This window comes from Phocoena sinus, chromosome 4 (assembly GCF_008692025.1).
Source record: "Phocoena sinus isolate mPhoSin1 chromosome 4, mPhoSin1.pri, whole genome shotgun sequence".
NCBI classification, from domain to species: Eukaryota; Metazoa; Chordata; class Mammalia; order Artiodactyla; family Phocoenidae; genus Phocoena; species Phocoena sinus.
The window spans coordinates 82,837,206-82,861,195 of NC_045766.1; the positions used below are offsets into that span (position 1 = coordinate 82,837,206).

The 23,990-nt window shown below is 39.2% G+C and overlaps 1 protein-coding gene across 1 annotated transcript in view; it reads right to left on the reverse strand.

Moving 5' to 3' along the window:
* Positions 1-7,980: 7,980 nt before the first annotated feature.
* The window catches only part of GAP43 (growth associated protein 43), a 92,006-nt gene continuing 75,996 nt past the window's right edge, over positions 7,981-23,990 (reverse strand). The window contains exon 3 of the mRNA XM_032630742.1: positions 7,981-8,675. Coding sequence (XP_032486633.1) covers positions 8,587-8,675 — 89 coding nt within the window. The 3' untranslated portion in view covers positions 7,981-8,586. The remainder of the gene's footprint in view (positions 8,676-23,990) is intronic.

Sequence of the window (23,990 nt, forward strand, 5' to 3'; positions counted from 1 at the left end):
CACCTTATCAAATTATTATATACACACATATATACACACACACTATACACATATTAAATATGTATACATGCATATATACTCATATTTACATATATGTGTGTGTATCATGTATAAATACAAATATAAATAAATAAATATATATATATAGTATCTTTCTCATCTGGCAAAAAAATTATACGAATTTTTATGTTATTAAACACCTGCTCTATTGCAGCATAACAGTAACATACCCAGAGTAAATATTTAAAAATATTTGTTCAACATAATTTGCTAATAGGAAAGGATCCATGTTCATTAAGATGTATGATTACTTTCATACAATATGCTGTTCTGTTGTAAAATAAAGTTTGATATTTAAAGGTGACACCTATGATTTCAAAATTAGATCACATCCAATATCCCACTCTTCTAAATATACAACATGCTTTATGACTTTCACTCCGAGTTTGGGGGTGGGGAAAGTGTCATTGGCATCCCTGAAACTCACTTCCAACCTTGGCTATCATGTTTTTCTCCTCAGTAGCCATAATGGTATCGTCTCTCAGCATTTTCAGTTTGTTAGTTATATCTTGAAAATATCAAATCAACATGTGAAGGAAGAATGAGGATATACTATATACTTTGGACAGCAAATCACCATGCTTATGCCACAGATATTGTGAAAATGTCCAGGGGCCAAGGAACCAGGACCAACTGGGTGGGAGGTTACTGGAGCTGGGGCAAGAAGGAGGGACTGATGTATCAGGAATCTTTTACATTGTACATGGCAGAAGCACCATTCAAACTAGCTCAAGCAAAAACGGGAATTAACACACATAACTGAAAAGTCCAAGAATAGTGCTTGCTTCAGGCATTGTTAGAACTAGGCGACCAAACAGTGTTACCAGGACTGTGTCTCTCTCCATTTTGGGGGTAGGCTCTTTCCATGTGGTGAGAAAACAGTCATCATCTGTGAAATGCATTCACTTGTCTAGAAATGCTACCAGGAAAAAAGTTTTTTTCCTGCTATCTCTGGCAGAAAAATTCCATGGGAGGACTGGCTTAATCCAATCACTGTGTCCAGGAGATGTAGGGTCTGATTGGCCAGGCTTGGTTCTTATATCTATCCTATGTTGAGGAGGAGAGGAAAAGATTCTGAGTCAGCTCCATTAAAACTAAACAGCATAGATTCAACATAAGAAAGAGGTAGTCTATTGCCAGAGGAATGGAAAGAATGTCAGGTGGGCAAGAACAACAGATGTCCACTGCTAAGTAATGTTATGAGACACTGCCCTATGGATAACTCTATTGTTTTAAAAGTGATAAGGTCAAAAAGCATGTGCCGAATTTAAATAAAACACTTAAAGTAAAATTTGTGATTACAGTTTTGAGAGAGAGTCATTCATTTCCATTTACTGAGATCCTACTAAATGCCAGGCAGTGTCTTAAGAGCTGGAAACAGAAACAAAAGAGAGAAAGTTCTTAATTTCATGAAGCTTATAGTCTAGCGATCTAGTGATGGAAGATAGGTGAATAAAGCAATTGAGTAAAGGATACAGTATTTTAATGGAGATAAGACATCTCTACTTGAAATACTTTCAGAGGAAAGGGTGATAGAAAATATTGAGCAAGTTGCTCTTGGGAGGCTCTGATGAGAAGGTGATGTTTCAGAAACGACTTGAAAGAAACACGTGGATTTCTAGGGAAGAGCATTCAAGCAGAAGGAATAGAAGGGGCAGAAGTGGCAATGGAGGACCAAGATGCAATGTCAGGAGTGGAGCAAGCAGGGACAATGAGGAGGCTGCAGTGGATGGAATCTCTCAGCCACCATTGAGTGACTGAATCAAGACTTGAGAGAGTCATGTAGCCATTGTTACCCCAAGTTCATCATTGGGTAGATACATGAGAGTGCTACATTCTCAGGCAAATGCTTCTCTCTCTTCTCGGACAAGGGACCTGAGTTGCAACTTGGAACTCCCATGGGAAGTTTGCAAAACTGAAGGAAGGAGAAAAGAGAGAATGACAGGCAAAAATCAAAGCCCTTGTATTCATTTATTCATTCGTCCATTCGTGCATTCTTGAAGCATTTATTTCATATCTGCCTGCTATTTTCAGACACTTGGGTAACCAAAGTATAAGACTAAGTAGGACAAAAATTCTACACCTAAGCAGTTTGCAGTCTGGCAGGAATCGTTTATGCAGACAGGGTGGGCTACATCAGGGATGGGAAGGCAGGATTCCTAGGTTCCAGGCTGGCAGGAACTTAGAAATTCGGTGACGGCAGCACTGCAGAGCACTGTTGGTGACCCCATTGCTAAGGCAGAGGCTGCCTTCCCTCCTGGGTGGAAGCAATACTTAGAGCCTTCCCTGTCTCTTGCTGCTGTAAGAGCTGAGACCCAGGTGCTGCTTTCCTCACCCTGCCACTGCCTATCCTCCCTTGCTTAATTAACACTCCTGGGCTTCTAGGTGCTACCCTATTCTACTTACTAAAGGAAGAAGGGGGAAGGACCATGAGGGTAGAAAAAAGAAAAAAGACAGACACAAATCTCTTCCTTTTCTTTCTACTCTGCATCATTTTTTCCCTAATATGGTGGGGAATTTTTTAAAAGTATAATTCTTCTCTCCAGGCTTAAAAAAAATTCCAAGGGAGGGAGATACCTTCTTTTTACTTCACTGCATAAAATGAAATATCCATCATCTTCTTATCTAGAGTTTAAAAATAAATTTTTACCAATGGTGTACAATCAATGAGCCCTTCATGAACATGAGTTTTGAACTGACTGAGTCTTGCTTTATAACCGTGCTCTCCCCAGCATAGAGATAAACACAGCTGGGACAGGTGGTGAAAGCCCACCAGGCATCGCAAACTGGTGGTTTGGTTTGGCAGCCCTAGATTATTCTTGTTATTTTTAATTTATTTTCAGAATGTTAAGGTAGGTCATGAATTCTTTACATTTATTTATTTTCTCTTTGGCTGTGTTGGGTCTTTGTTGCTGCGTGCGGGCTTTCTCTAGTTGAGGAGAGCGGGGGCTACTCTTCATTGCGGTGCGCAGGCTTCTCATTGCGGTGGCTTCTTGTTGTGGAGCATGGGTTCTAGGCGCAGGGGTTTCAGTAGTTGTGGCTCACGGGCTCTGGAGCGCAGGCTCAGTAGTTGTGGTGCACAGGCTTAGTTGCTCCGTGGCATGTGGGATCTTCCCAGACCAGGAATCGAACCCGTGTCCCCTGCTTTGGCAGGCGGATTCTCAACCACTGTGCCACGAGGGAAGCCCAGGTCATGAATTCTTCAGTTCGTCTCAGCCCTGACCAACTTGGAACCACTCCATAGTGTCTATATCTGTCGAAAGCAAGGAAACTTTTGGGAATATTAGACATTTAATTCTCAGGTCCTGATGGGCCAACCCACTCTCAAGCCTTATAGTCCCTGGGTATCACCAAGACCTCACATAATCACAGCTACCCATCATTAGAAAATGTTTATCTAGAGAACACAATTCTAGCATTTCCTTTGGGAGCAGCAGGGCCAGGGTTAGGGTGAGGGTAGTGAGGTATATCAAAAAATGAGTGATCAAGATAAATAATATTTAATGTAATATTTTAAAAGTCAAAATTAATGTAAAAATATCTATGATAAACAGAATATTAAAATTTCAAATAAAAAACTTTGTTCTTTGTTTGTTTCATGACCCTATATCATTGCACAATGGCGCCATTCCTTCCCCATCAACCCTCAGCTCCCTGGCCAGGCAACACGGCCCATGTCCACCAGCAGGCGGGTTTGTGAGGGCTGACGATGGTGTACCAACTGATCGGGCAATGTGGAGCTTTCTATATAGTTATGTTTTTTATTGTAGAGCTTTTATTAAACTTCCCATTTGGTTCAAAATACAGAATGATATTTTAATAAGTGTATACAGAGTTGCACACTTTTCCTTTTACCTCAGGCTTCACTAAGGCACTGGAAAGCAGACGTGGAAACCACAAGGTCCTCTCTTATTTAGCAGTCTGAATGAAAATGTCTGCAGTGTGGAAAGCAGTTTACAAAATAATATGTACAGCATGAGCCTATTTTAGCTTTAAACATGTATCTATATACACATAAGAATATAGCTTAATAGATAAGTGGGTAATATATGCGAAAGGAGGAAGGCAGAGAAGCACACAGACAGATGTATCTCTAAATGGTTAGATGCTCAGTTCTGGGTGGTAAACTGTAGATTATTTTTAACTTCTTTTTTTAATTTATATTTTCTACCTTTCTACAATGAAAGAGTATTATTTGGGTAATTAAACAATAAAATTATTTTAAGGTTCTAATGACACTCCCATGTGCTTTCATAGCCTGATTATATACAAGACAATGTTAATTGGCAACATTTTTCTTTGTATGGAGGCATCTCGCTTCATCAAAGATGTACTTAGTAAGGTACCATCTGTGACACTAAATATGCTGTATTTACCAACAAAGATGCATACCTGTAAAAAAACAAACCAGGTAACCAATCTGCTAGAAAATGTACATTTAAAATGTCCTTGCCACTTTAATAAAATTCTCCAAGAACATTTAATGACTCATCATTCTCACAGCTATAATCTTGCCCTCATTCCTTATGACTGTGAATTTCTTTCTAGGAAGGAAGCACAAAATTGCAGTTATATACAAGTAAATATGTAACTGAAAGAGGTGGTGAGTATGGATGCAGCCTTTTCCTACATGATAGGCAGGCATGAGTTTTAATCCCCTAGGGAAAAAAAGTGAGTTTTTTTGAAATAAAGAAAGCCCACAGTTTTTTGCGGTACGCGGGCCTCTCACTGTTGTGGCCTCTCTTGTTGCGGAGCACAGGCTCCGGATGCGCAGGCTCAGCGGCCATGGCTCACGGGCCCAGGCGCTCCGCGGTATAGTGGGATCCTCCTGGACGGGGAGCGAACCCGCGTCCCCTGCATCGGCAGGCGGACTCTCAACCACTGTGCCACCAGGGAAGCCCCAAAAGCCCACAGTTTTAATGTTCATTAGCTAACATTTAGCTAGAAGGGTCACCAATCATTAAATTATTGTCATAGGCAGCTTAGCAGAAGCTGTTTCCATGACAACAGACAATGTATGGAAGGTAAAAAAAAAAGTGAATGGAGTTTGTGGTGATCTTAATAATGCTCTATGAAAATCATTCATTAATCTGATTTTCCTGTTGCTCAGGATTCCATGCCAACTGCAAAACCAGCTTTCCTGGGACTGGCTGATGTTGGAAATAATGCATTTTTGAGAGCTCCAGTGTGCCTTTCTCTAGGGGAGTTGAGATAGAGAGTTTGGTAATCCCCCCTCGGTCTCTCTTATGAGCTGAATATGGGAAGAGACTACTACTAAAAAAAAACAAAAAACAGAAAACCTTAGATCACCTCAAAGTAACTACGGAAAGTGTAGGTTTGGTCAGAACAGCAGGCACAAGTTTTATCCTCATTCTCTTTTGGAATCAACATCAGCAGGTTTGCTCATGAATTAAATGTTATATGAGAAAAAGAGGAATCAGGCTGCTTTCTAGATTTCTGAACTAAGCCACTGGGTGGATGATGGTGGAAAAGATTGAAGGATGAGCAAAGTATGTGTGGGGCAATGGGAATAAAAGGTTCTATTTTAGAAACCTCTTCATCTTCAAAGAGATCAAATGTATTACGTCATGCCAGAACATTTTAGACCTAAATAACATAGCTTGGTCCAAAGGGTTTACTTCATGCACAAATGGCCATGGTTTTGCTATAAACTGAACATTGGGCCTGGTGCCCAGAATATGATCTTATTACCACCTGAAAGAATCACTTGTCACTGTTGAGAGATTTTTAACTTGTCCTCAACTTAGTTTTTATTTTTTAAACAGTAATCCAGATGTAGATGTTTTAGAGTCATCAAATTCTAAACAGAATTTAGAATCTATTTGTTTTTGTATCTTGAATATTTCCCAGTATCACCTGACTTTGTGTGTGTTGTGTATATATTTGAGTCACATTGTCTTGTACCAGTGTGAGGGCTGCAATTATCCTTGGCATGTCTTTTAGGATCATTACAAGCTTCTCTGATGTGTCTTCCTCCATTTTTATAATTCTGTTAAGGAGACAAATTTTAAAAATCAAATAAAAATAGATATTCATAAGTAAAAACGAAATTCCAACTCTGACACAACTAGTAAGACCACTGAACAGTGTATGTTAATATAGACTTAAAAGGTCATATGCTATTATTTTCTATGAATATGGATTCAGTGGAAGAAGTTTAGAATTATACTTTGAAGGAGTTGAATTGTGTCAGGTCACAGGAATGTTGCTTTGAAGTGTAGATTTGGGAAAGAAATGAAAGCATTTATTCTACCAAAAACTTTGGGGTAAAACAACTCTTAAAGCAATATCCTGCCAATATGGCTCCAACCCATGGATAACATTTTTCAACACCTTTTCTCACATCTGATGAGACCATAATCCGAACAAGATTGAGTCCCAGATACTTGCAAAGTCTTCTGTGGAAATCATACCAACTCAGAATAAATTCAAAACTCTTTAATTGTTTTAATATGTTATTGATGCTTTCCTTTTGACCTTTTTATGCTTTTCCTTATAGACCTTTTTCCTTGTGATTTCTTCTTCCACTTAGTGTCAGTGATGAGGAAAAACCCCTTGATCCAGTAAGGACTCATCCTTCATATGACATCAGCTTTCTTCAAAGCATTAACTGGGCACCAGCTCCACACAAAGCTGAGGAGAGTTCCCGAGGTGTAGGTTGTATCTCCTAAGATAACTTATTTCCATGATCTTCATTATTTTGAAGGCTTTGACACAATTTTCTCTTCCTTGTTGGGAAATTCTATGTGCAGATGAATGCAGAAAGCTTAAGGGAGTCCATTGGCAATGCTTGTCTATGAGAATCAGGGTCAGGACAGAGTATGACATGTTAAGAATTTGTACCAGGATTGACTTAGGAAATTTAGAGGGAGAAAGAACACCATTAGATGCTTAAAGATTTAGGGACATTGTTTTGTTTCTCATGGGAACTGTTTACCTTCTAGTAGAGGGTATTAGAAAACAGAAACTGGAAGGAAATTTGAAAAGGATAGATGTGCTAAATATAGACCTTTTCTTTGTATACTATCACCATTGGCAGGAACAATGATTATGACTAATCAAGAGTCTGTCAGCTGCCTTGTGTGGGGATAAGTCTAAGAGAAGTTAATAAACTGAAAAAATTAAATGGACCATGTCAATACTTGGGTTAAAAATAAATTATCTAAACAAAAGCCTGGCGGTTTCTAAGAGTTATGCATGTCTTACATTATTTAACTTAGCAAAACCTAGAATAACTTTCCATTGGATACTTCTCCTGAGTCATGAAAATATGCTGAAGTGATTTTAGTAGAAGCAAGTCTTAGTGCCTGATATGGGTTGAATTGCGCCCCTCCTCCCCCAATTCACATGTTGAAATCCTAACCCCAGATACCTTCAGATGAGACCTTATTTGGAGACAGGGATTTGACAGAGGTAATAAAGTTAAGGTGAGGTCATTAGGGTGGGCCCTAATCCAACATGGCAGAAAGGGGAAATCTGGCTATTGAGATACCCAGAGACTATGTGAAGAGATGTAGGAAGAAGATGGCCATTTACAAGCTGAGGAGAGAGGTCTGGAACAGATGCTTCCCTCACAATTCTGAGAAGGAGTCAACCCTGCCAGCACCTTGATTTTGGACTTCAAGCCTCCAGAACCGTTAGCAAATAAATGTCTGTTGTTGTTTAAACCACCCAGTCTGTGGCACTTTGTTACAGCAGCCCTACAAAATAAAATAGCACCCAAGAGCCCCATCAAGGTCCTACGCCATTGGTTCTGACTGAAGCCTTATGGTTTCATCCATCTTTTCTTTGTCAGGGTGGTTGGCGTCAGACTGGGAGGCCAGAACAAAGATAAAATGTAAGAATCCCAGTGTGTCAAACCAACTCATGAGAAGATGGAACAGAAACACAGAGCCATTGGGAGTTTGATTACTCTCATGGTTTATTAATATTCAGATTGAAAAAGGAGCCTTAGAGCCGCAAGTTAACGCTAATTGGCACATTTGCTTTATTTCTTTATTTTCAAAACAAACTGGGTTTTGATTTTTTTCCTTTTTGTTCATTCCATCACATTGAAAAGGAGGAAAAGAAAAATGGTTTTGAATTCACTCGATATTTTGGACTCCTCAGATGAACGGAACATTGCACACACACTTGGAACAGAGAGAGATAGAGAGGAAAGTGGACTCCCACAGGGCCACACGCACCAGATCAAAAAACTTGGATACAGTGCAAGAATTTCCCAAAATGATTGGATCATCATTACCAAAAACTTGCCATAACAACACCAAGAAACAAAAAATGTTTAAGCCACACTGTTTGACTTGGGATCTTTCCTGCTTTTTTTTTTTTTTTTTTAAATGTTTGCCACACAGAGAGAAAGAGGGCTAGTGGGTGGGAGAGGACAGACTCACAGACGTGAGTAGGACAGGAAGGGAAACTTCAGAGAGGAGTTGAGAAGAGGGTAAGGAGCGACAGGGTTCAGGAGAGGGGAGAGTGGGGATGTGGAAAGCCATTTCTTAAAGTTCAGGCATGTTCTTGGTCCGCCTCGCGTTCTTCTCCTTTACCCTCATCCTGCCGGGCACTTTCCTTAGGTTTGGTTTCGTCTACAGCTTCTGAGGAAGAAAACAGATGGGGTTAGGGCAGGAGAAGCAGAGTTAGTATTTTGTCTCATCTGTTCAGATGATAGTGAATGCATTTCTTCTTTTCATACCACTTCATAAAAGATTTAAGATAAAAAGAGATTATTGCTATCTCAGTAATGTAATTTCCAGGTTCAGAAGAGTTTACCCCCAGGAAATTGTTCAGTGACACATAGGGAAGAGCTCAGGAACAAAGCTGTGATATCGTACGCAAGGAGTTCACTAAAGAGAAACTACTACGGTCTTTAATCTCTCGGCCTTACAGTTAAGGTGTCCACACATGGGGGGTCCACATGATCTTGTATTTCTTTTGCATTAATGTCAGACTTATCATGACAGATACTTTATGTGGATCATTCAACATCCATTCCAACTCTCTCACCCCTTATTTCTAGTATTATAAAGGCTGGAAAGTGAAATGCTTGCATTTTCAGCTCCCCTTGGAGCTAGGGATGTCCATATCACACAGTGATGGCCAAATCGATAGAGACAGACTTCCCTGGGAAGGCTCCAGAGAAGGTGTTTGCTCTTTATTTTCTCCTATTCTTGATGACTGTGACATCAAACTACCTGGTAGTATAGCAGTCATCTTGTGACCATGAAGATAAAAACTATACACTAAGAATGGTGAAGCAGAAAGAGAGAAAAAAATCTACTTGTGACTGACCATACTACTCCTGGACACTTTTCCTCAGACTTTTTCTTATTAATGTGAGACAAATAACTAACTTCTTTAAGCCACTGTAGTAGTTTTTAGTTTCTGGCAGTCAAAAACATTCCAAATGAGTACACTTATCCGTAGGGCAAGTGTGTTTTGCTTAATAAGAAAGACTTTCTTTCTTTTTAAAGGATCATTTTTGTCCTTAGGAAAGAGGTGATTTTCTAATTATTCTTCTGCCTGGTTTCCTGCTAGAACTCAGTCAATTGATTTCATACTACAGACAGCTTACTAGTATGCCAGCTAATGGAAAGAGAATTTGCCTTGACATCACATCTGTTATTAAACAAAACTCCTGTATCAGGGTCCCCAAGACTGCCCCCAGATTCAGCGATTTGCTAGGAGGACTCACAAGACTCAGCATATAGTCCTACTCATGGCTACCATTTACTACAGTGAAAGGATATAAAACCAAAAAAAGCAAAGGGATAAGTTGTATGGAGTGATATTTGGAGGAAACCAGGCACAAGATTCCATGAGTCCTCTCCTCATGGACTCATACAAGATGTGCTTAATTCCTCCAGCAATGAAATGTGACATGTGTGAGACGTCAGAGACTAGGGAAGCTCACCTGAGCTTACAAGTCCAGGGTTTTTATTGGAGACTGGTTGTGTAGGCACCCTCTACCAAGCATGTACCAAATCCAGACTCCCAGGAGGAAAACAGATGTCCAGCATAAACCACATTGTTGGTGCAAAGAGTTTAGGCACAGTGAACACTCTTAGTTAGGAAGTGGTGAGAACCCTCTCAAAATTCAAGTTCCCGGATGCCAGCCAAGGGTCAATATTTCACACAAGTATTTCTAAGACTTGAGAGATGTTGAGACTAGAGAAATGGGGAACTTTTAAGAGACCATTAGAAGAGCTCATAAAAATGTATGTTTCTTTGAAATCAGTCAGCTATATATTTATATTCAGATAAAGCTGAACATTTATATCCAAAAAGACCACTGCCGCTAAATATAATTTTTGGGATTCCTTCTTTGGACACCTATCTATTAATATTCTTTTAAGTTTCTTCAGTAGCAGAAAATGCTTATCGTTTTGAAAACAGATGTGTTTTTTTAAGAATCAAATGAGGCTGGTCTGGTAAATAGTAACTATGATAGGTCATTTTATCTTACAATGACTTGTTTTTGACCAAAGTTTTTAAGTCTGATTTATTTTGTGGGATTTGCAACAGACTGTAAGTTACTTTCAAAATGTAGTTATCCTAGTGAGGCTATCTACTACAACTCATAAAGAATTTTTTAAGGCTAGATCCCTCCAAGGTGATTATTATTAACTCTTGAAGAACCAGCACACTGATCACATTTTCTAACAAAAATTTTTTGGTGAAACTAACTCAGTTCTGATCTTCATAATACTCTATGTACCAGCAGTGTTCCTCGTGTATTATAGAACTTTGGTGCGCTAATGGATCATTTAATTTTCTGTCAGAAGAAAGCTTCCATATTTGTTAGATCTTTTTATAGTAATTTTCAATTCTTTCAGATAATTTATTTAGTTCCCTAGCTATGCCCAAATTTTGGAGACTACAGGTATGCCCACAGTGGTTTATCATCTTTACCGGTTCCAAGAAACCACATATTTAGTGCCCTCTTCAAACTGCAAAAGAAACAGAATATTGATTTAAACTGTCTAGAAGAACATAGAAGGATTAGCTACAGGAGCAAGAGAAGACTTCAAACCTCTCTTACTAAAATAAAAACTTGGGAGCTATTATGTATGATTTGAAGGAGATTAGGAAACTCAAGAGAAAAGGTGAAATCAGGCTAGTTAAGGTGAGAACAGAGGTATATTTGTGAAATAAGGGAACACAGTTCAAAAGGAGAAAAAGAAGGAAAAAAGATCCAGATAATTTTAAATAGCCACAGTTTCTGTTCACTTCTGGAGTGGAATCAGGTTAAATCCTTCCAAATTCCCCCACTTTCTCTTGTCATTCTTTGCCTAGGCCCAGGAGAAACAGTGAAACTTGACATGCATCTGTTTATTGTGACAGGAAGTCATTGCTGTCTGTTCCTTATTAAAAGAGCTTCAATATCTACATATTCTTTCTCTCAAATGCTTCTTTCTCTCAAATGCTTTCAAGTGTTTGAAATATAATTATTTAGTTGTTCTATAAATTGGTATCGAACACCTGCAATGTGCCAGACATTCTTCTAGGTAGTGAGAAGAAAAGTGAGAAAACCAGTAAATACCCTCGCTCTTGTTTAAGCCTTTTGTAATAAACATTTAATAGGCAATGAAATCCATAATTATAGAATATTGGCAGTGAGAGGGACCTCTAAGATCACCCAGCGACTAAACCATAAGTCTTCAAGGGTAATGACAGTATCTACTTTTGTACAACTTTGAATCCCCCACGTCCAGCACAGAACCCCGTGCAGGGAAGGCCTTCAATAAATACTTGCTGAATGAAAGAATGAATGGACATCCTCATTTCATAGAAGAGGAAACTGAAGTTCAGATAAAGAGATTTTCCTCTAAATCATATGGTTTGCTCATGTCAAGCCAGGACTAAAATCTAGGTCTTCTACTTGTCCAGGTTTCCCCATTATATCAGGTAGTCAAATTTGACCAGAGAAGGTCAAGAAGGTCTTTACAGAAAGAACCATAAATTGTAACTTTCCTGACCCCTTGTATAAAGTGTTTAGCTATAGCTACCATATTTGAGTCTTTCCTATATGTTTAGAACAGTTCTAAGTGCACTTGTGTCATCTGATTAATTCTCACAGCTACCTTTATCATCCCAGTTTTATAGGCGGGGAAGCTGATGCACAGCAAGGTAAAGGAACACACTCTCTGTGAATGGCAACAGTGAATTTCAACCTAGGGCAGAGCCATCTAGGTAGCATCTGTTTTACATTGCTCTCCCAGCTCATCCCTTTGCCCAAGAAGGGTGGATGGGCTCAGAGTAGGAGCTATAGCAGGGGGTCCACAGGTATGTAGGCCTGGAGACTATGAAGTCTAAAAATTGGTCTTTGTAAAAGCAGTTCAGAATGGAGGGAAGAATTCTGATTAGTCTTGAATAATATGAAATCTGGTCTTGGCCCTTTCCGGCACTAATTACATAATTTGTAAATGCTAGAGATGAGTTAATATGTATTCTTTTTAGTGTTTTATGCAAAACCTTTGATCATCATGGTGAGTTTAAAGATGGATGAATGGCTGAGACCATCTGGTCACTCCAGTGATCATGATCCGATTAGCGTAAATAATCACATTCCCCATCTAGAGGCTCAACCTCTCTCTGAGACAGTTGTTGCTTAAGAAGAGGCTGTGGAAGCTAAAGACTGAAAGGGATTTTCAGTACCAAGTGACATAAAGCAAGTGAGGGAAGTAAATGGGCCCGGAGCTGGCGAATGAGGAAAGCCTGATGTGACAGCTGAAATCCAGCAAGTTAAAGAACAGAAAGTGTTCTCCTTATTTCAGTTTAGCTCTGAATAGTACTTTTACTCATATTAAACATGAAAACCTAACATTAATACTGTTATTTTGGTTAAGGTATTACAGGAAAAGAAAGATCACAAAGTGAATCACAGTTGACCCTTGAACAACAACTGGGTTGGGGGCGCCGACCCTCTGTGTAGTTGAAAATAATCCATGTATAATTTATAGTGGGCCCTCCGTATACATGGTTCATCCATATCTGCAGTTTCTCTGTATCCAACATCCCACGTCCATAGATTCAACCAACACGGATCGTGTAGTACCGTAGTATTCACTATGAAAATGAATCCACATATAAGTGGACCCGTGCAGTTCAAACCTGTGTTGTTCAAGGGTCGACTGTATATATCTCCTATCTATGTGTATATATCATGTGACTAGCGAGCATCCTCACTAGGAATCATTATTATTCTACCTAGGATGGGTTTCTTCCCGCAAATCAGTCTTCACCCCGGAAATCAACCCTGAAATCCAATTTTATTATGATCTAGACTATGCCCCCAAATAAATAAATAAAACAAAAACTGATGATGTGTTTTAGCAGTTTGGTCTAAAAGGGGGAAAAATTTGTCTCTTAATAAAATAAAATTGAGCAATTTTAATAAATATTATTTGTATTAAATAAATTCTCAAAAATTACAGTCAATTTGAAGAGATAATGTTAGAATCTGATAAAGAGCTATACCCTTCTCCAGCCGTGGCATGTTAGCCTGGACAAAAATATTACTTCTTCTGGGCCCAAAGACCTCTTAGAAATAACTATGTTCACTAGCAGCTGCCATGAATTTTATCATTTCTATGTTACTTTGAAAAGAGAAAGTTAACATCAGGACAGTAAAGCCATGTATTCTTCATGTTCTAGAGTTGAAGGTTGCTTCAAAAGGGAAGAAAGAAATGTGTTCACTAATTCATTTATTTATTCAGTAAAAGGTCCTGGGCCTTTACTACATGCTACACACTGTGCCATGCATTTCTAATAGTTTTTTTTTTTTAATTTTATTTATTTATTTTTGGCTATGTTGAGTCTTCGTTTCTGTGTGAGGGCTTTCTCTAGTTGCGGCGAGCGGGGGCCACTCTTCACCGCAGTGCGTGGGCCTCTCACTGTCGCGGGCTGTCTTGTTGCCGAGCACAAGCTCCAGACGCGCAGGCTCAGTAGTTGCGGCTCACGGGCCTAGCTGCTCCGCGGCACGTGGGAACTTCCCAGACCAGGGCTCGAACCTGTGTCCCCTGCATTGGCAGGCAGACTCTCAACCACTGCGCCACCAGGGAATGTGCCATGCATTTCCAATGCAATGCAGTGCAGTGGTGACACAACAATGAAAACATCAAGCAAAAAGCTCTGCCTCCTTGGAATTCATATGCTAGTAATTATTGTTTGTGGGAGAAGGGGTGATAAAGGAAAAAGTAATATCTAGACAAGAAGAGCTCAGCCCAAAGGGGCATATTTTCTCCTAGGCCACTTCTCTTGGATTTGCAAAGTTGAGCATCTCTAATGAATCTCATAAATTTTGAAATATGGAAAACTCTAGTAGTTTTCTTATTCTTGACCCACAACTACCAGTCCTAAGAAAGATCAAGACCACATTAAGTCAGCAATAAAAATAAAAGTCATTTCTATACCCATTTGGAACCGGGTGGTGGTAGGGGACCCCGGTGGATGATTTCACAGTGGTCCTTGAAATATGTGCCTCTAACTGGCTCTCTGATTCTTGCTGAAATAGATTCTGGAAGCAGCTCTTGTCTTTATGCATTCCATTCATTTCCTCGAAAGGGTGAGAATAGCACGTCTGCACATTCTGTTGGTGAGCAAATACCAGGAGCATATGCAGCAGCGGCTGCTTGTGTGCTCAGCCAGGCAGCCCGGCTGCAGTGCTGCTGGAGAGATGGCGGTGTTCCCAGCTGCCATCGCCTACACTGAGCTCTAATGGCCCTGTTTACTGGCACCGGTCCAGGCCCCTCCACAGCCCTCCATTACTGAAATTAGGTTGAGTGGATTTCCCAGTAAAACATTACCTCTTGGGACCTGCCCAGCTCTCCCCAGCCTTGTCAACATTGATTAAATAGAAGCTGCTATCATCCTGGGGCCATGCCCACAATTACTCTACCAATCACCACTGGGCTGGGCTGTTTGCTTCCTTTCCCTTTTGATTTTCACTTTTCTTGAATATTAAGCATCATTACCTCAAAGGCTCAAAGAAGAGTAATAAAAAAAACATTCTGTAGCTACCTCACATACATCCCTTTGTTACTTACATGGTCTTCCTCTTGAGCTGTGTACCAGATATCAGTCTGGAGCCTGGATCATGGCTTTGGGTGGTCACATTTTGCTATTTTTTGTTTTTCATTTTTATCATGTTTTCCATTTCAAGTCCCTCTCAAAACACTGAGCCAGTATACAGCATTTTGTGTCAGCAGAGTGGTGCAAGTATCACCTATGCTCCCACTCAATGCTTTCTGAGACTTTGAAAGCAACTAATCCTATTGTTTACCACACTACTCACTTGAGGATTTCAAAGAGTAGCAGACAAAAACCTAACCAAGGAGAAAATTCAGAGGTGAAGTCCCAGTGATATCTGAAACATACATATACAAGTCTTCTTCTCTCAAAAGTTTCAGCCTAGGACCAAGCTGATTTCTATCTAGCCTTGCTACCAATTAGTCATCTGACCTCAGAGAAGTTACTTTTCCTTTGCCTCCATTTTCTAATCTATAAGAAGTATGGATAATAATGACTGCCTCACCTTATTGAAGGAAGGTATTTAAAAGCACTTTATAAAATTTAAAGTGCCCCATATAGTATGTTGAGATTTTAATCCAGCCTGTGGGATTCGGAAAAAACATCCATTAAGTTTAACAGTTTCATCCCAGGAGGAAAGAAAGCAATTTCCCACAGGAAAAAAAAAAATCATCTTTCTCAGATAAACAACTAAGAGGACTTCTCCCCTAGAATGTTCCTATAAAGTCTCTACATAAGAATACAAGTGATTTATTAGTTAAATAGATCTACTCTGTTACAGAAATTGAGAACGAATCTAGGATTTCTAACCTTTGGAACAAAATTTAGTGTTTTATTCTGAAACACAGATGACCCAGAGACTTTAAAAAATTAAAACAAAAGTCAAAGACGGTACAAGTTGGCCTTGAAAACATCTTAAACATTCTCTCTACAAAATGTCTATCAAACCATCAAAAACGAGTGTCCTACCTCCTTCTTCCGTTAGAAACACGCAGAAAGATCAAAAATTGCAATTTATGTGGCTTGCATAGTTGCCGTAAGTCATTTTTGGAACAAGATAGGATAAACATGTAAAGCTGAATGGAGTTAACATGATCTCTTATCATTATTCCAGTGAATAAGCCAACTTCTAAAGGCTGAAAATAAAAATTTGGAGGGTATTTCCACTCTAGCATAAAAGTCAAGTACACTCACTCCTTCATCCCTCCCCTCAGCTACATTGTGCTGAGCTGGAAGTTGAATCTGTAGATCTTCCGAGACATTCCTTACGGTTAGGATGCGGGAGGAGTGGAAGAATGGGGAGTCAGTACAAAAAAATCCCATCTGACCAGAGTTCAACTCTGCATCTCCCCTTTCACCTCATAGTATCCCAGGTGAGGAGGATCTAGCTAGGAGAAAATCTTAGCTGCATCGCTCTAAGCCTTTACAAACTCAACTGTCTACGGGGCCAGGCAGCTAATGTGAATGTGAAAATCTAGCCATAGGTAAAATCCAGTGGCGGGGTCAACGGAGGCCTTGTAAGAGCAGGTATTGCCTAAAGGCATTTAAAAATTTTAAAACACTATCACTGGAAAAATAAAAGGGGAAGGAGTGTCTGACATAAGACTCTTAAATTATACCAGGAAGATACATTTCTGGACTCTGAGTTCAAAATGGAAGCAGCTCCCTTTAATCAGAATAAAAGATAGTCACACTGTATTTGTCTTCAAGAACTAACTCCAAATCAGGAGTCCTAACTAACAGTGCGAACTTTTCCATTTTGCTAAATTTAAATTACTCACATCTCAAGATTTCTTTTAGTGAATGAAATAAAAAATAAATAATGACTATGGCAGATTTTATAAATGGCCTACTAAAGCAAAAAGAGATACCAAAAAATCCAATTCTCAATATTCTCTCTCCCCTCACTTGCTGTTCAAATATTCTCAATGTCTCTATATCCCTACCTATACCTTCCAGTTGTCCTAGGCTCCTTTTACAGATGTTGTTGGTGAAATCCTCAGATCCCTTTTACCAGGCTCATGTCCCCAGCTCCCAGCTGCTGGAGGGGTTGGCTGCCAATGACCCACACCTGCTCCTTGGGCGGGGGATGTAAACTGAATCACCTCAACCTGAGGTGCCTGAGAGGTCATACCCATTCTGCCCCCTGTGACTCCAGACACAGTCTCTGTCTGTGATGCAACTTGTGCTTCAGCACAAATTGTGGGATTAGGCTGAGACCGTGCTTTTCCTGAACCCATTTTGCTGTCTTCTTCCCCTGGATCATACATACATCTCTTCTTTCTTCATTCCCTTATGGATTTCCACCAATAAAGTATTTGCACAAGAGTCCCTTCTCGGGCTCTGATTCTGGGGAATGGGACCAAAGTTATTCCTTTAACCAAAAATCAAGGACTGGAGATGGGAGGCAGGCCAGTCAATTTCCTTAGTCAATGTACATAGCAAGTCTTCAAGGTTTGAATCATTTGGGTTTGCAGCTTAGCCCTCATGACTCAGCTCAATTGTTGTTTCCATACCTCCAAACCTATCCTACATGGAATTAATCACTTCCTACTCTTTATTTGTATAGAAATTATATCCCTTGCATTATATCCTAGTTTGTGGTATCTTTTCTAGACTTCTTGACTGTGAACTAATTTCTCAAACGAAAAGTCTGATACATCCGCCATAATTTGAACTCCACAGAGGCAGAGATTTTTAATTTTGTTCACTGATGCATCCCAAATGCTTAGGAAAGTGCTGGCAAATATATATAATTCCAAATATGCTTTGTGTCATGTAGATAAAACCTTAATTACCTCAAGCCTAAAAACTGTGGACCTGTATTGTTGTCATGACCAAATAGCAGAGGTGTGCCTGAATTTCAAAATATTGTATTATGAAAAGGAAACGATATTATTCTGATTTATAGGCATCGGGCATGGAAAGAATTATTCCATCATCTTCCTTTTTTTATACTAATTTTAATTTTATGTCTTATAATTTTATAACAAATTATTCAGATATAAAAAAACCCAAATGTAAAAAATAGATATCTACTATAAGTATCACTATTTTTAGATAGCACAGGGTAGTGGTTAGGACAGCTGGTTCTGGAGCCAGCTATTTGCATTTAAATTCTATCTCTGACACCATGATTTGGAGTGAGTTATTTAACCTCTTATTGCCTCACTTTCCTTATCTGTAATTGGTATTAATATTGGTACCCACCTCATGGGGTTACTAAAACACTCAAATGTGTTAATTATTTAAAGTACTTAATAATGAATGGCATGTTTCAGTAAACTGCTCAGTAAATATTGGCGATTACTATTAAGTGAGTGGGAGGGAACTAACATTGGTTTAATGTTTACTATGTGCCAAGCCCAGTGCTAAGGGCTTTCACATACTGGTGTTCCATATATATCATCCGTGCTCTCCTAGTCCTTTGTCAGTAAAGTGGAAGTAATAATATCTACCTCATAGATTTGTGATGAGCAGTAAATGAGAGGAAAAAAAAAGACAACTTAACACGGTGTCACTCCCTTGCTCACCTATGTGCCTAATAAATGAGAATTATCTTCTCTCTCTCTCCACTAATTCATGCGTATCCACTCTTAGACTACAGCCAAAGAGAAACTTTCTTCAAGTATCCCGAGAGAGGGAGAGAGAAGTTTGTTCCTTATAAAGTTTCTGCTTGTAGAGTAAAAAAAAAAAATAATTCTTTGAAAAAAAGGCTTTGAAGTTAAAATCTAAAGTCCAAAAATGATCACCAGGGCAAAGCTGACTGTTGGCCAAACTTGAGAGGCATGATTCCATGATGCAAGAATCAAGGCTGCTAAATAGCAATGTCTCAAAAGGCAAGACCTTCTCTGCTATTGCCTCTACTTCAGAAGAGGACAACCTTCTCTATTTCACACTTAAATAGCAGTCAGTTGATTTCAAAGGAAACCACCTTATCCGTGGGCTTCGTTCCATTGGATTCCCTCCAGTTTGTAGCAAAAGTACATTTACTATACTGACTCAGCAAGAATCGAGGAACCCCTTGCCCTCAGATGTGTCGTAAATCTTGTTCCAGTAGGCAAGGTACAGGGCGGATGGCAATTATCCAGGCTTAAGACAGTACATCCAATTTTAAGAAAAATGCCCTGATTCATTATAATTATTGAACCCAAGACTTGAAAGAAAGCTAGGACTTTTTGTCCCTTAACCTTAAGGAAAATTGATCATTTACAGTGAAAATTTTCAGCTTTATTATGAAGTTTATTGAAGTTTATTGAAGATTAGTTTATATGAAGTTTATTCATAATTCCTCTTCCTGCATTTCAGAGAAAGTTAATAATTTTCTAAAAATCAAACTTCATGTATTTGATGTTAATTGTGTAGGTCCATACTTAGGAGATGAGGAAATGTTGGACAGGCTAATTGTGTTTGTTGGTCACTTTTCATTGAATCTACTCTCTTAGCTATTCTTTCTTGAAGTTTTTCACATCTATCGAAACAAGCTGCTTAGGTATTATACCAGCCATTTCAAACAATTGTGTTTCCTTAGATATTTCTATTACGCTCACTGTTTTGAGTTAATATGCCGTATCACAAAAAATATTACAAATATTTTCAACATTTGTCTTTAAAATCAAAAGCAGATCTAGATTTGCCAAATCTCATGATCTGATATTTGATTACATGATTTGATTATCTGACTCCACAGTTAAAATATAGAAACCCAAACTAGAAACAATTCTAACTCTATAAGGGCCTCTCCAGTAGTGACTACAGCGGCCTAAAAACTTTTCCTACGTATGAATATCTATTGCTTGGATAACATTTACATTTTAAAAGAGAAGCACTATACTTATGAGCCATATTCAGCTCATGCCTTGCCATGTCTCACCATGATGTGTCTGGGTCGTAACTGAGATTAGCTAAACAATTATCTGTGTTGTTTAATTTTCCCTTATGGCTGTATCTACACAGCACAAAGAAAACTAAAGACTTGGCAGTTGTCTTGCTAATTTTATCATTGCAAATGGATAAACCACATAATTCAGGACAAAAATACAAAATCTGTATATATTGTTACAGAGTGAGCTCCTAATTGTAAAATTACAGAATAATGAAAGCTGAAGGAGATCTTAGAGATTATCTGATCTCAGCCCCTCACTCCCTCTGAGAAAAACTGAAGGTAGAGCATTTCTGTGACTTGCCCAAAGTCTCACAGCTAATGAGAATTCAGTGATCCTCCCATAACACCATAATGTCTCTCACAACCTTTGGGGATGATGAATTCCACTGCTTGATTTTTAGGGGCATCTCTCTCCCGTAATCCTAAATGCACTGTGTAAGTCTGTTCCTCCCTCCCTCCTTCCCCCTCACTCCCTCCATTCCTTCTCTCCTTTGTGGAATAAAAGGTAAACTCAATATAATTTTACTTTAAGAGCTACCAGAAGTGATTTTAGATACTCCGGAGGCTTGCAGAACCAGGGCTGAGGATGACTGTTGCATCAAACTTCAACACATTATGCACAGCTGGTGAGAGGTGATGTGAATATTCTATATAGAGAGGGGAAAAAATGGGGACCTCTAAAATTGGTGGCTTAGGCTGAATAGTAATCACTGATTATGGCAGGTTTCATAAACTCAATGACTAAAGAGTTGCTGGGTAATGAAAGTCCAGAAGTAGCTGAAATTACTATAAATGCTGTCACACCTAGAAATCTCTAAGAGATCAGTACCATGTCCTGATAAGAGCAAATAAAAGTGCATATCATTCCCCCATCTATCACCCCCTCCACCTCCCAATGAAAGCAGAGTGTTCAAAAGCCCACTGAGAAGGTTAACTCAATTTTGAAATTAATTTAAAAAAATATTACTGTAAAAAGAAAGCCCTATAAAAGTTGTTTGTTGTTATATGCTTGTGTGCAGGTAAATAGATGCAATCCCCATCTCTTGCTGGGACAATTCATTTTGCACTCATTGTGTATTTTGGCTTCCTAGGGCCTGTCAAATTATGGCACTGCCTTTGAATGAAAAATTGCTTTAAGAATCAATAGTACTCACTGGAACACAACCATAACTATATCGAAAAAGTGATATTCATATTTGTACTGATTTCTCTCTTTTTAGTGAAGATCTCAGAGCTCTTATATTTAGTGGCAAAGAATGTAATAGTCTTGGCTATTTAGAGACATTGGGACAATTAGCAGTTAAAGAATAAAGATTCATGGTGAGTCTATAGCTTACCTTAGATAGAACCATAGAACCATATGTGTCCTGCCCATCCTATAGCACTGCCATTGGAAAAATCATCCTGCTGAAGGCTTTCTATCTTCTCCATCCAGTGTTTTTTCTCCAATAAAACTATTTTCTAAAACATACCTTATGTCTAGAATCTACCTCCTACTCTCTTCTTTCTTTTAAAACCCTATTTACTTGAAAGTAATCAGACTGCATACAGAGACCTTAGAATAGAAAGGGGCTCTGGAGACCCCCCAGCAACAACTCACCTAATACAGGAATCTCCCAGAATCCTCCTAGCAGACAGGCAGACTCTGCTTCAACAGGCCACTTCAGCTCTAACTGTAAATTCTTCCTGATAGTCACCTAACACCTACCTCTCCTAAGTTTTTATGGAGTTCTTTCCTCTAGAATAACACAGAACAAAATATGTCCTCAATATGTTTTCTTTTGTACAAGACAGTCCAAAAATGCAAAGATAACAGCCTCTTTCTTCAAGAAATTTACCAACCTGTTCTTTTCCTCTTCAATCAACAAACTTCATGAAAAAATAAATTCAAATTACACCTTTTCTTCATCTCACCTCTCTTAGTTCTCTAGGAGCTGACTTCAACTCTATCATTTTTCTAACAGTGCTCTCCTCAAATTCACCCCCTCCCTCAAAATTATATCCACATCATAAGGCCTTTTCTCATTTACCATTGCTCTTGATCTTTTTCTGACTGCTCCTTTTGACAGTGTTGACTTTTACTTGAGCTCTATGCTCCAGAAAATAGGGGCAGTTAAGTAATTCTCCCAACCTTTTGTTTTCTGAAGTCTCCCCATCCTTTTATGCTCTAGGAAAGGGCTTACTGTAAAATACTCTTCTCCATATGATCTGCTGTCCACTCTCTCTCATGACTCCAGAAGACTCATGGGTGACTTCTTTGTTTACCTGTAACAAGGCCAAACACAGATCTTTCCTCCTTTGCCTTGAACTTTCTATTCTTTGTTTCATGAATGAGGATAGAATTGTTTGTCTCTTTGAAACAAGGTAGACCAGTGATAAATAAACCTTGTTCAGCTAACTGACTAGACTTCCCCTGATTGCAAAATAACCTCATTTGTAAATCACCCCACCTGTAATTTGTCTACTCCTCCTATAAAAGTCTAAGGAAAAGCCACCCTGCCAAGACACTGTGATCTTGGGAGCTGGGGTCCCTATTGCAATAGTTTGAACAAAACCAACTCCTTAATTGTTGGTGTATTTTTGTTTTTGACATCTTCTTAAAATATTCCTTTTTTCTTAACTTTAATGAAGACCATGTTCTGGATCTGTGTTTGCTGTTTCCTCACTTTTCTTTGCCATTCTGGGTCTAGTGTTTGTTCCTTATCCCCTAACAGGACACAATCCAAGATTCAATTCTACATTCTCTTTGCAGGCTCTGCATCAATAACTCATTCTCTCTAATGACTTTGACCCAGACCCCATAACCAGGTAACCACCACATTTATATTATCATTGTCATATCGTTAATCCCTATACATCACTGTAAGCATATTACTTTCTTTAACACAAGCTTTAATGACTCCTGGCCTCACATACATCAAATTCCAATTTCTACTGCCAAATACTTCTCTACATCCTTGACTCTACTCCTGGCTCCAATTCTATATCTCAGTCTATACTGGACATCACACAACCACTATCGCTACAAATATAATGAGATTGGCCTTATCATTCTTTCAGAGATCCAAATTTAAAATCCTCCCTCTCTATGTGCATCTATCTGTGGCTATTGATTCTCCTTTCTCAGCAACACATATTTCCAATTGAGGCCATGAAATGGAAAAAACAATTAAATATAAGTACTGTACTGATATACTAGATGAAAAATGTGCCAAACTCACAGGGAAAAGAGACTAGCAATACTACTACAGCTTGGGCACGGAGCCAGTAGTAGTCAGAGGAAGGAAGGACAGGTGGGTAATAATAACACAGTATCTGAAGTATATATGGTTAAAGGCAATAGTCAAATAGAAGGTCAACAGCAAGGATAGTCAATAGGCGTTGGAAGCTGATAGAACACAGCAGCTAGAAAGAGGCCAGTATAGATAGACCATGGACATGCGGGCAAGTCTCTCAGCCAGCAATAGGGTCCCCTAATCATGGGACCAAGAACAAGATTCCCATCTCTAGGAGACAGGATGAGAATAAGGCAGGGTCTTAGTCTCAAGAGAAATCAGAGTACAAATGAAATGAATGAGACAGGGACCTAGGTAGAGCAAAACCAAGATGAAGTTTAGTTAGTAGAACTGTTCCCAAGTGAGAGACCAATTATTGGTGTTTGGGCACAAGTTGACTTGAGGCTGAGCCAATTGTGTGTAGGGCTCTTTAATTCTTCCTAGTCTAGGAATGAGAATGACATTGATTCCAGAACCAGACATAGAACTCAACTTGGAAAACAGATGGCAAGTGACCTCATTGGTGTGGCCTAAAGGGACACAGGACAGTACGCCAGGCTAGCACTTCAGGGGGTGGTGGCAACACTAACGTCTGAGCCAATAGAGCCGCCTCTTAGCACATCTTTCTGCCTCCAAGGTGGCCCTCTTGCATGCTCCTCCGCTGTCGCTGATAGGGGTAACTATAATAGTTATTTAAAGCCTACAGATGATAATGCGAAAAG